The sequence below is a fragment of the Adiantum capillus-veneris genome, chromosome 19 (assembly GCF_014529385.1).
Source record: "Adiantum capillus-veneris isolate H3 chromosome 19, ASM1452938v2, whole genome shotgun sequence".
Lineage (NCBI taxonomy): Eukaryota > Viridiplantae > Streptophyta > Polypodiopsida > Polypodiales > Pteridaceae > Adiantum > Adiantum capillus-veneris.
In genome coordinates this window covers 108,251,546-108,263,889 of record NC_140949.1, presented here as the reverse complement: position 1 = coordinate 108,263,889, position 12,344 = coordinate 108,251,546, and the positions used below count along the sequence as shown (strand labels likewise).

The following is a 12,344-nucleotide window of genomic DNA, read 5'->3' as shown; positions in this document are numbered from 1 at the left end:
GCGACTCCTCAAAACGGTAATTCTTTTACCAATCTTCCTCTACTCCTCACAGTAAGAATGGTAATTCTTTTAGCCAATCTTCCTCTAATCCTTCAAAAAAGAACTCTCAAAATGAATCTAAGGGTAAAGCTAAGACACTTGCTAAACCTAAGCTCACCCCATATGAAAAAGCTGCACAAGGAATTATAGGAGGGTACATAACGCCAGAAGATCAAGTCATTTATTCTAAGGAAGCTTGATGTAACCAATGTTACGTCAAGGGTCATATTAAGAAGGCTTGTCCTAAGATAGCACCACCTAAAGAACCCACATCCTCTGTTAATGCCATAAATGAGAATACTAATGTGTCCCAAGTTTCTTATGATCCTCTAGTTGATGAGTCTCTCATGAAGTGTTATGGCCATGTGAATGGTCAACGCATGGTGGTTTTGTTTAATTCAGGCAGTCTGCATGATGTGATTGGTGCCTCTCTTGTAGAAAGAGCCCGCTTGGAGGTTAGCCAGACAACTCCTCTCGAGGTGTCGGGCTTCGCTCCCGATATGGACTCTCTCATTACACGAGAGTGCCTTGATGTGTTATTCACTGTTCAACAAGTTTTCTTTCGTAGAAAATTTGTAGTGTCTGCTCTCTTAGGAAGTGATATGATTTTGGACATTAGATAGTTTCGTGAGCACAAGCCTCTCATTGATGGGCCAACAATACGCTAACTCTAAATGCAAAAAGTGACTCTCCCATTATCATTCGTGGTGAGGAGGTTATTCATTCATTACCTCTCATTTCTACTGTGCAAGCGAAGCTTGAAAAGAAACAGGAGAAGGAGACTCTCTCAGTCTTTTCTTCTCCAAAGCACGACACACATTTTTTGCATGATAAAGATGTGATTGTTCACAAGGATGATGGTTTACATAATGATTTTTCTAGTGAAGCTAACCTCATTGCAGTTACGATCTGTCACGAAGAACCGATCTTGGCTCTCGAGTCGAGGTCCAAAGAACTCACTCAGGAAGTATTGTGTGTTCGCATGATTAGTCAGCACGCATTGTTCGAGTTTTTCATTCGTGACGGTTTCTTGTATTTTCGACACCGTCTTTATGTGTTTCCTTTTCATAGGCATGCGGTATTGTACGATACACATGATTCACTCACGGATGAGCACGGATGTATGCGGATCGCTCTCGAAAAGAAAAAAAGTTTACATTCAAGGAATTCACATTGTTTTCCGATTGTCTGTTTTGTCAATCGCTTTTACATGTCTCTTCCTTGGCATGACACACTAAGAAAGAGCACGAGAAAGATTGTCCATCAAGCATCGGCATTTCCGTTGTGATTTGCCACAATTGATAGGTTTAGGTTGAAAAGTCAAGTTTCGATCCCACTCTTTGCGTATGTCTGGTGAACGGTTTGACACTCCGTCAATTTGTTTATCTGCATTGCATGCACAATCATTTAGGAAGAATGGTATTTTTTCAGTCACTCTACATGGAATGGGTATGTTCATGATTTTGTGTTGGAAGTGATTTCATGAATTTTCCTCCTCGGAGATTGTTGAAGAAGGTAGATCCATGACCATAGACAAAGTTGGAGCATTGAAGCCGCTACAGATCATTTTGTGTCGTTTTCGGCGCGGCCCAGAGAAGCAAGCATTGCAGACCTTCATGAAGTTCAAGTATGGCACGACCCATGCGTCAGAGTGGGCCGACGAAGCGTTCTTCGCAGGATTCCAGGAGTTGTTGGCGCACTCCCTCGACGCCATACAACTCGGTACCAGTATCTCACTTTGAAAAGGAGGGGATGTCACGTGCACATCTAACCCTATGTGCATGTGGACAAGCTAGCTCAGGTCTAGGGTTTAGGTCAGCTTAGGAAGTGTTCTAGCACCTTTGTGAGCCTGTGAGCAGGCCGTGCATGTCTAGGCACTTAGAGTAGTTGCATATCCTCTGATTGCACACCCAATACCACCCAGCATATACATTGTCCAAGCAGAAGGTCCATTTTCCCGGCCAGTTTTGGGACAGTACAGTTTACAGGTATTTTGGCATTTTTATTAATTTAATTACCAATTTCATGAGGTCGTGGGCTGTAGGAGACTGCTAGACCCAGTTTTCCTCAGCTATATAGGCAAACATGGGGCGTCCAATTTTAGGAGAAGAAGCAGAAGAAGTTCTAGCAACTTGCAATGCACCTTCCAGCAAGACCGGCAGAGAGCCTAGCGTTTTCAGCCAACAAGAACCACCTGGCATTTTCTGTTTTCTGTAGCAGATCAGCCCCAGCGTTTTCTGGCGTTTCCTGTAGAAAATCAAGTCTAGCGTGTTGCAGTTTCAAGACGTCAGATCAGCCAAGCACATCAGCGTTTTCAGTTTTCAGCACTTAGCCACAGCAGATCGAGCCCCTAGCCTCGCAGATCTCACCTACCCACAACAAATCCTCACCGTACCATCAAGCCAGCCAGCATTTACAGTTTCAGCCCGCTGTTTTCAGATTTCAGCATCTGCGTTTTCAGCGTATCGTCGTCGAGTCGTCGCGATCGCCATCCTCGGCGACAAAGTGTCAGCATTAGCAGAAAGTCAGCGTTGTGCAGATTTCAGCATTTCAGTCCTAGCGTTTTCAGTTTTCAGCCCGTGTCCTCGTCGTCGTCACCATTGTCGTCGACATCGTCGGCAAGTCCATTGCATCTAGACCATTGTACCAAATTTGTTCAATCAATAGCATAGACCTCTCTTGCATAGAGAGGGGGGGCCCTTGGAGGAGGGTTTGAGAATCGTCTGGTATCGTATTCTTTGCTCTCTCTCTCAGTCTCAGCACCTTCATTCACTGCATTCACTTTGTTTGTGATCATAGCATTCTCTCTCTAAAGGACGGAAGGCTCTCCCTTCCGTAAGTAAAAGGAACCCTTGAGCACTGTTCGGAGCACTCATCTTGAGGAATATCAACGTTTTTCATTTCCGCTGCACCTTACATGGGGCCATCAAGAGGCAACCTATATGACATTGCAAGCAGTACAGGGTGGGCAAAACAATGGTGGAAACATGTGAAACATAAGAAAACTACCTCATATAGGCCGGGCACAGCTACAACCTCACTCACTGTGATGAGCCCAAGGGAGATACACGGGCACTGAGAACTCTGCCAAGACCTGCTAGAGAGGTGAAAAGCTTGAAGATTCCCTCAGTTCTTGGTCAGACCGCTCAATTGTGGAGCAACTAAGTGACATCTATAGAAGAAGCTTGTCCATCCTCCATTTGAGAAGACAACAAGATAACAAGACAAGGCATGCCTCTATTTACTCTCCATTGGAAACGCTACTTTGTAATTGTAATCGATATCTGCGACTATTGACACTGGCGTGCACATTTGGTAGCAAATCTAACACGATTGAATCCTGGAGAGTAATCTGTATCCACTTGAGTATCTTTGCTATCCGTACCGAATCAACAGGAGCACACTGCTACTCCTCATAAATGTCACCCTCTCATTTGGTAGACCGTATAATATCTCGTCCAAAGTAGCTTGTATCACGAGATTGTGACAACCACTATATATATTTGCTGGTTTCTTTCCCTTGATTTTTATTTAATTTTTGGGACCCTATTACTAAAATCACGAATGCTCGGACATTGCATGGCCAGTGTGAAATGGCCATTGGCCAAGAGTTCACCTGCAGTCAAGAAGGGCAGGTCGCCACGAGATGGCCTGGCCAATTGGCACTGTAATCCGAGGAGTAAAAGGTTGGCTAGGTTCAGTTCAAAGTCATTTAGGCCCCTCGGCAGGACTTAGGAAACTAAACCAAAGGGAGTCAAATGGACACTTGGTAGCAGGGGAGCTGCATCCTGGCCAACACACACTTTCCAGAAGCCTCATCCAAGAGGGGGGGTGCCCAATGTTGAGTGTGGAGGCTGATTTTTGAGTTATTGCTCCATAGTGTGTGTGTGAGTAGTGGTTGTAGGTGATCACAGCTTTAATGGAAAGCTTGCCTTCTCCCTTGCTCTATGTAGCACGATGATTTGCTCTCGCGCATCTCTCTCTCCCCTTTGCACGTATGGTAATGCCCCACTAGTTGGGCTTCTCAGATGACCATGTACAATTTTGAGGGTTTTATGCGCATTTGCCAAGGCAAGAGCCTTCTGTACAGGAACCGGATTAGCTAATTGCTAATCCCCTTCAAGTATGCATAGTTCCATCGCGAAGGAATGCGAAAACGGAAAGTTTTCTTGCGTGAAAACTCGTCTGATTGAAAAGGGAATTGTCCCATTGCGTGCGGGAGCGTCTCAGACATGCTTGGACGTTTTTTGCTCCGCTCAAAATGATGCGAAACAGAAAATTACAGCCTTCTATGTGTTTTTGCAGGTTTAGGGTTTCGCGATGAATCTCGTCTAATTCAAGGGGCAAGTGACCCTAAAGGTGTGAAAGCTTGAGGGCTACTCGCAGAAGTGATCAACATGCGAATTGGAGCGCAAAACAAAGATTTACAGCTTGATGTAATTTTTTGCAGGTTTAGTGTTTTTGGCCAATTTTGATGCCTACAGGTCCCGGGAGCTTCGGGGAAGCTAGGGAATCACTGAACAGGTGTTTTGGCACAAATTGGAAGCAAAAAACAGAGATTTCTGCGTGCTGTAATTTCTTGCCAAGTTTTGTAAAGTGCTCCAAAATGCGGAAAGTCACTGATTACTTGGTCCGTGGAGACTTCTACTGTGGTTATGTTGCCAAAATCGCGCCAGTCTTTGGGGCTTACAAGGTGTTGTCTACTTGGAAGCGCTCTAGCTGCCAAGCCATGTTTTGTTTTGAAGTGTTGAATTCCCATCACAGGCTTATACATGAAGTTCCTTTGTGTCATAAAATGTAAGTAAAGTTTATGAAGTAAAGATTCGGGTGAAAGCTAAAGATTATCGCCCTATGGGCCGATTTCAACTTGCCTGATAGTAATGTGCAACAATCTTGGGCACCACTTGTCAAGCAACAAACAAAACTAGAACGAACATTTAGGACTCACTATAACCCAAGCTGAGAGAGAGATTCGACACAATAGACATGGATAGGTGGAGTCCCTCTGTTGAGCTCTGGATTATCGAGGTTGGCAGCCCCTCCCTATCGATACAAAGAGCTCGTGGATCTCCTCAATGAGGAGAGCAAGGCTATAATCAGCAAATGCTACCTACTCTTTCGCTTATTTGGCCCAAGAGCCCGTCCCTATTTCCACCGTAGGTGCCCCGTTCAACACCTCTTTGCCACCTCATACACCGCATTAAGGAGGCACACCAGACGTCCCCATCCGCAGACCTCATTGACTTCCAGAGGAAGGTCTTGGGATACCCCGTCCTACAAGAACTTGTCCTTTTTCACGAGATGGTGGGCTCGAGAAGCTTGACCTATCTCCCCTCCCAAACAAAGCCGTATTACGGGAGGCCAGAAGAGGAGTCTTTGTCGGGAAACCCACACAACCAATAGTCTGAGCAGTCGTTACTCTCAGCACCTCCAAGTGATGCATGTTGCGGTCTAGGGAGCATTTGGTTGTAAAAGGCCTAAATATATCATGGCCCGGACCTCTTTGGGTTATTTGCGGGAGGAGTGATGAGGGAATCGTTGAATAGCTCATGGCCCGAACCGGGATGGTTATTTTTTTTTTTTTGGGGGGGGGGGTGGTGTTCATCGGTGACTATATGTTTCTGTGTCTTGTAACATGCATATGTAAGCATTTGTGTTGCATTGTGATGTGCCAACCATGGAATATTCCTAATTGGGTGAGATTGCTTGGGTATGTAATTTTAGTGCATCGAGACACCCGTTATAGATCAATGCGGTGTGGGTGTGATGGCTAATTTTGCTATGCTAGAATATCAAGAGCTCCAATATGCAGGATTGACACTCAGACTTGAGTGGTTTTGCAGATATAATGTCATCGCGGATGAGTACCCTTCTTTCAAGAAGGGGGATGTCACAAACTGCTGATGTGTCAAGCCACAGAGTGTTAGGGCTCGTCGAGCCTAACCCTTGCCAACCTACAGATCCTGGCCGAGGGGCCTAAACCCTAGCAGAAGCAGAAGAAGGAGAAGGTCTCACCAACTTATAGTTTTGCGTCGAGTGGCCTAATTATTAAAGAAGGGTTAGGATTAAAATCCTAACCCCAACAACTTATGGTACCCCCTTCCGATGGGGCCTAAAGTCAAGCGCGCGCGTGCACGCACACACACACACACAAAGGCCTTGCGTCAAAACTGATGCCGTGGCAACTATACAGATAGATGATGTGGTAGTTGTACGGACCGCCTGGAATTTGCGCTGACATGTTGATGTGGCAGACTGTATGGATCCCTCCGCGTTTTGCGCTGACTGCTCCTGACGTGGCAGCGCTATATCTGAAAACTGTTAATTGTATTTTTACCAGCTTAGTGTGGTTGAGATTTGTGTATGCAAAACTCATTGATGGTATTGTAACAACTATTGCAAAGTGTATCTGAACAAAGCATCTAAAACTATTGCAAAGTGTATCTGAAAATTGTTCATGGTATTTTGACAAGCAAAAGAAGCCTACTACATGCATGATGTACCTTCAAAGTTATCTGAAAACTCGAGCGTTCTGAATCAACAGCTTTAAAAGATACATGTTGGCAGTAGTGCCATAAGCTATTGAGCATTAGAGCGGCAAGAACGCCTCTTGGTAGCAAATCACAAACCATAGTTCAGTTGCAAATTGTCCTTGATCTTGTGCACGGAGCACACGTCCTAGGATGTGCTGATAGATTCCTCCTCTGCATCTGGACCACTCTCTGTGTTACAATTATCCTCAGTAAGGTCACACGTCCACTTAGGCATTGTATGAATTTAGACATGTCATTTTGGCCGCATGCATATATTGATACCTAGTTCTACATCCACTATTGGGTATTGACAACGTTAGTGGGGATGTAGTGTTTAGTCAATACTATGCATGATGGAGTTGATGGTTATATTGCGTTCTGGGTGACTACCATGCGTCTATACCTTGCAATTTCTGTGAAAGGTGAACCTGAACTTATCCTGGATACATTTAGGTATGTGAAAACATACATTTTGGATAAATAAAGGAGATTCTTTAAGATTTGGGTCTACTGCTTGAAGTTATGGCGAAATGCTTACTCCTACGCCAAATGAAGTTGCTCTTGAGTTGCATCGAACTCTGATTTTTGGGAGAATGTAGGAGTGTGGAGGTTCTATTTTGGAATGAAGAAATACACAGTTGCAATTTTGGTGGGAAAACGGAAGGAACTCAATTGCTTCACGTATGCTTTAATGACGTCATGCCTATGGCTGTAAATTATCCTGAGCCCTTTGATTTGAGAAGTTATTCTTGCTTTTATAGGCTACCGGATCCACTGAGTTACTTTTTTGATTTCAGTGATATCCATGTGCAACTTTCTAGTCTTTTGGCAGTAGCATTGGCTCGACTCTCTATATCATGGATGATGGCACTTCGTGTGGCTGTCTCTTGGAAACATATTGATTTACTAATTGAATTTTGCAACCCAACAATTAACTTCAAAGGTTTTGCTATTGTTTTCAAAACACAAAACTGTAGGAAGCCTCATTCACTAATCTTTTGTCTGCAGAAAAAACTAGTTTACTTGGCGAGAATACTTCTGGTGCTGATGATTATGATCAGTCACCCATTGAGGAAGTTGCTGCAACAGTCAGCACTGCAGATGATTATACATTGCCAGTTTGGACATTTCGTATGTGGATTTTAGGCATAGGCTCATGTGTAACATTATCATTCTTGAACTCTTTCTTCAGTTACAGAACAGAGCCTCTCACAATAACTGCAATATCAGCTCAAATTGCATCTCTACCCCTTGGTTATGCAATGGCTTCTCTGCTACCCAATACTGAAATCAGATTACCATTCACAAATTGGAAGTTTTCTCTCAATCCAGGGCCTTTCAACATTAAAGAGCATGTTCTTGTCACTATCTTCGCAAATGCTGGAGCTGCTTCAGGATATGGGACAGCGTATGGCATTTCTGTCATCAATGCTATCAAAGCATTTTATAAGCGCGATATCAGCTTGGTGCCCTCAATTTTATTGGTGACATTGACTCAGGTAGCATAGATCTTTGAAATGGCTCTTCCAATAATGTTCGAAGTTCATATAAATTGAAGACGGATGGTGTTAATGTCAGATTCTTGGGTACAGTTGGGCAGGCCTATTCCGCAAGTATTTGGTCAATCCAGCTCACATGTGGTGGCCGTCAAATCTTGTTCAGGTCTCTATTTTCCGGTAAGGAACTTTTTGTCCTCAGTTTTACTTTTTTGATAGAATGAACGTACAGCATAAACACAGTTAACATTTTATGGTCTTGCTCCTTGGCAGGACTCTCCATGAGAAGGAAAGTCGACGTGGGCTTTCAAGAATTCATTTCTTCCTCATTGTTTTGGTGGCCTCTTTTTCTTATTATGTGCTCCCCGGTTACCTAATGATTACATTGACATGCATCTCAATTGCCTGCATTATATGGCCAAACTCAGTCACAGCTCAACAGATTGGCTCTGGACTTGAAGGACTTGGTATTGGAGCATTTAGCTTTGATTGGGCCAGCATGTCCGCCTTTCTCGGAAGTCCTCTCGTTACTCCATGGCATTCAATAGTCTGCATGTTTGTGGGGTTCGCACTGTTCGCTTACTTCATACTTCCACTTTCTTACTGGTTCAATTTGTACGACGCAAAGACTTTTCCTCTTTATTCAAGCGATACGTTTACTTCAGATGGGCAGAGCTACAATGTCAGTGCCATAGTAAACAGCAACTTTGAACTTGATACTGAGGCATATGAGAAGCTGGGTCACCTTAATTTGAGCACGTTGTTTGCTCTGAACTACGGATTTTCCTTTGCTCAGCTTACAGCAACTTTGACTCATGTGGCTCTTTTCCATGGAAAGCACGTATTTTCTAACTCACGTTTATAGTCTGTTTATCTCTTTCATTCAACCCTGCTACTAGGCTTTGTGTTTATGAGGACGAGGTATGCATCTTGCAAAGGAGGCTGATGGAGGAGGTTGTGTTTTATAGGTCTTGTGCTCTAGAATGTGTTGGTTATATTTTAACACTGGCTTGGATAGAGTCTAGGACCAGGCCTATACAGAATTTAGTTCAAAGCCCAAATACAATTTGGCACTGCGTTTTGTGTGCCTGATGTGCATTGATCGTCAAAAGGAATCTAATACATACTATTGCATTATGACCCCGAGTTGGAAGCTCATTATTAGAGGGGAGACTTGACTACTTGGATGAGAATTTGTCACTCTTTTCTTTGAGAGCAGGGGAGGAAAGGAGAGAGTACATTATTTATTCCTAGTTCACAAGTCTGAGCTTTGGAGATATGAGGAATGGGTATCCCAGATGGGAGTATGCACCATATCAGTGGCTTCTTTTCATTCACCCCTGCCTATTGTGGTTTGTATACTCTCTTTCTTTGGATTACATTACTTTTGCACGTATGTATTATGACGAAGAAAATTTTCAAGACTGTAGACAAGCCTTTGTTCTAAGTCGGAAAGCCTCTTCAGTTATGGGAATGGCTGCACTAACCTTTCTGAGAAGCAACTCTGAAGTTTCTCCACTAATCTTTCAATTCTCTGTGCTCAATTGTGCCTTTGTTTGAGTAATGACTCAATGTTGTCCTCAAACTTTTATCCTCCATTTTCTATCGACGGTCTAAAGTTTATGCTTATGACCTCATGAAGGTTGTATAAGCGTGGTCAGTCAACTCTTGCAGCATGTTATTTCGGACCATCAGAGGTGCTTATTTCCCTGGAGGAGCTTATGAGAATTTTGTCTTTTGCAGAGAAATCTGGGAGTCTACTAAGCAATCGATTAAGTCTAATAGGATAGACATTCACACAAAATTGATGAAGCGGTATCAAGATATTCCCAATTGGTGGTTTTCTCTTCTAGCTTTTGTTAGCATAGGTGGATCAGTCGCGATGTGCATCATATACAAGAATGAGCTTCAGCTTCCTTGGTGGGGCATCCTGCTTGCATGCTTTCTGTCATGTACCTTCACTCTGCCAATTGGAATACTTACAGCAACTACAAATCAGGTACTTTGATTCTTCCCAAAAAGCATATTTTTTCCTGATTTCTGAAAACATGCTTTCAACTTTTTGTTTGCAAAGAAATCAAGCGGCAAATGTTTTTTTTGGTAATGGTTCCAAGGTCAAAGAATTTTCTTTTATAAAGTTTGCATGCTATCTTTAGAGCCAAGTCACAAGGACAGTAAAGTTGTTAATATAATCTAGGGCAGGAAGACCCTCACATAAACAAGAGGGGTTCATGCCCAGTTGTAGCCCAGCTAGAGTGTTTTTGTCCATCAGTAACATGTCCACTTGGCATACCTAAAACCATAGTCTTCTACACACGTTGTCCCTCTCAAGGATGGATGTTATAAGTTGTACAGACTATCAGTCTCTGCTTTGGTCTAGAGTCTTATTCTCTATAGTCGCGAGCCAGCCAGACATAGTCTCACGGCACACCTCCATGCACTACACCCCCTTGCATCTCTATTGGTTCTTGGTCTGGGGCTAAGAGTGCTGCCAACCAGACACTTCAAGATGGTACATTGTGAGTTTATTATTGGCTCAGCTGTTGTCTTGCCAGCACTTTTTACACTTTCTTGTATTAGGGTTTAGGCTCCTTGGGCGGAGTTCCCTAAGTTGGTCAGGGTTATGGTTATCAAAACCCTAATCCCCTTAAATGTCCTGCCACGTTACTAACTTGTGACATACCCCCCTCTTGAAAGAAGAGTAATCGCCCTCGATTACACGTGCAAAACAGACAAAGGCTAAAAACTAGCTCAGACATGAACTCATGCACCAGAGTGCACACATCCAACATTTGAACACAACAACAGGATTCACTAATCAATCACATCACATTCCCATCGAGATGCTAGTTACAAATCATGATCGTTGTAACCTATTTAGCAATCACATCCAGACCGTGCTTATCTTAATGTCTTGATCCACTAAATCTTATCACTATCAGATTCATATCCTTTCTCACATTCCAGAAAAACATCTACTAACCATCCCCACAAGATAGTACCATAGAGAGCATTTATTCCACAAATCAAACACTTACTTCACACTGAACACTTAGGTGCAAACAATCAAGTTAGTCATCTCATCCTCTCAGAACTCTTGAATATCGATGCACTAGGATCAGTATCCAGTCATCTCATCCAGATATAAATCTCGATGCAGTAAATCACATTCCTGACTCATTTAGCCATCACATCCAGATCTTACCGATCTCTAGCAGATGTCTAGATGCACTAAATTCATTTGATAGAATGCTACAGAGAATTTATTTTTTTCAACATATTTTTTGCAAGAAAAAGATACTTCCATTAGTTAAGAACATTGCCCAATGGGCTAAAGCCTTGCCTTGCCAAAGAGGGCTACATCAAAATGTGGGGAAGAGGTAAGATATGTATAAAGATGGCTAAATAAGGATATGGGAGGAGGAAGCAATCACATTGGTGGGTGTTACTGCCTTTTAGGTGCTCCATGAACCATGGTGAAGAAGGGCCCTGGTCGCCAAAGTCGCAGGAAGGCCTCGCGGCGCTTCCGCATGCTGCTGGAGCAGCCCTGAAGTCTCTCAAATGGCCCCTTGAGTGAATGGATCAGCTCCAATTGATGTATGCTTGTGTGTGTGTGTGTGTGTGTGTGTGGACAATACGACTGGCCACTCACATATGTCGAACTCTGAATGTTCTTCTTGGGATGCTATGGTTAGTAACCTAGGTGCTTTCGATCTGTGGGCTGGTACTCACTCTTTGGAGTGGGGTTATATGTTTACTCATGCTTGTGATATGAGGATTGATCGTTCCTTTTCTCTATCTGATCATTTTCCTCTTTGGCTCTTGATCCATCAGGAGGCATTGGATGGAGATTCCCCCCTTCGTCGCAAGCGGTTGCTGCATATTAATAATGTATATCTTTCACACAAGGCATTCCAAAACTTGATTGAAGCGGTAATTCCTCCACTTGCCTCTCATATGTTTATCGATGTGGATGTGTCTTGGTATCGTTTTGTTATGCGGATCCAGGACATAAAGGATTATGGTTCGTGATATATGTACCAGTTGAGATGTAAATTGCAGGAAGATAAGGTGATTTGTCATGCTTTGGAAAGTCTTGCAGATACTATAAGGCTTACTCAGTCCTCGGAACAAGAGGAGTTATGTGCAACTGAAGCCTCTTTGATGCATAATAACAGGAGGAAACTTGAAAAATGGAAGGTTAGATCGAGATAGTATCCTTTTATGGATAAAGGCTGTTCATCAAAGCAGTTCTTTAAGCATTTGCATCATTCGA

General features: G+C 43.2%; 1 protein-coding gene across 2 annotated transcripts in view; it reads left to right on the top strand.

Annotated features, from left to right (window-relative positions):
* The window catches only part of LOC147434627 (oligopeptide transporter 4-like), a 45,227-nt gene that overhangs the window by 26,873 nt on the left and 6,010 nt on the right, over positions 1–12,344 (top strand). The window contains exons 2-6 of one of the 2 annotated variants that reach the window (XM_086491084.1): positions 7,581–8,071; positions 8,151–8,248; positions 8,342–8,905; positions 9,812–10,067; positions 11,903–12,001. In XM_086491084.1, the coding sequence (XP_086347210.1) occupies positions 7,581–8,071; positions 8,151–8,248; positions 8,342–8,905; positions 9,812–10,067; positions 11,903–12,001 (1,508 nt within the window). The remainder of the gene's footprint in view (positions 1–7,580; positions 8,072–8,150; positions 8,249–8,341; positions 8,906–9,811; positions 10,068–11,902; positions 12,002–12,344) is intronic. The other variant, XM_086491085.1, reaches the window with a different exon arrangement.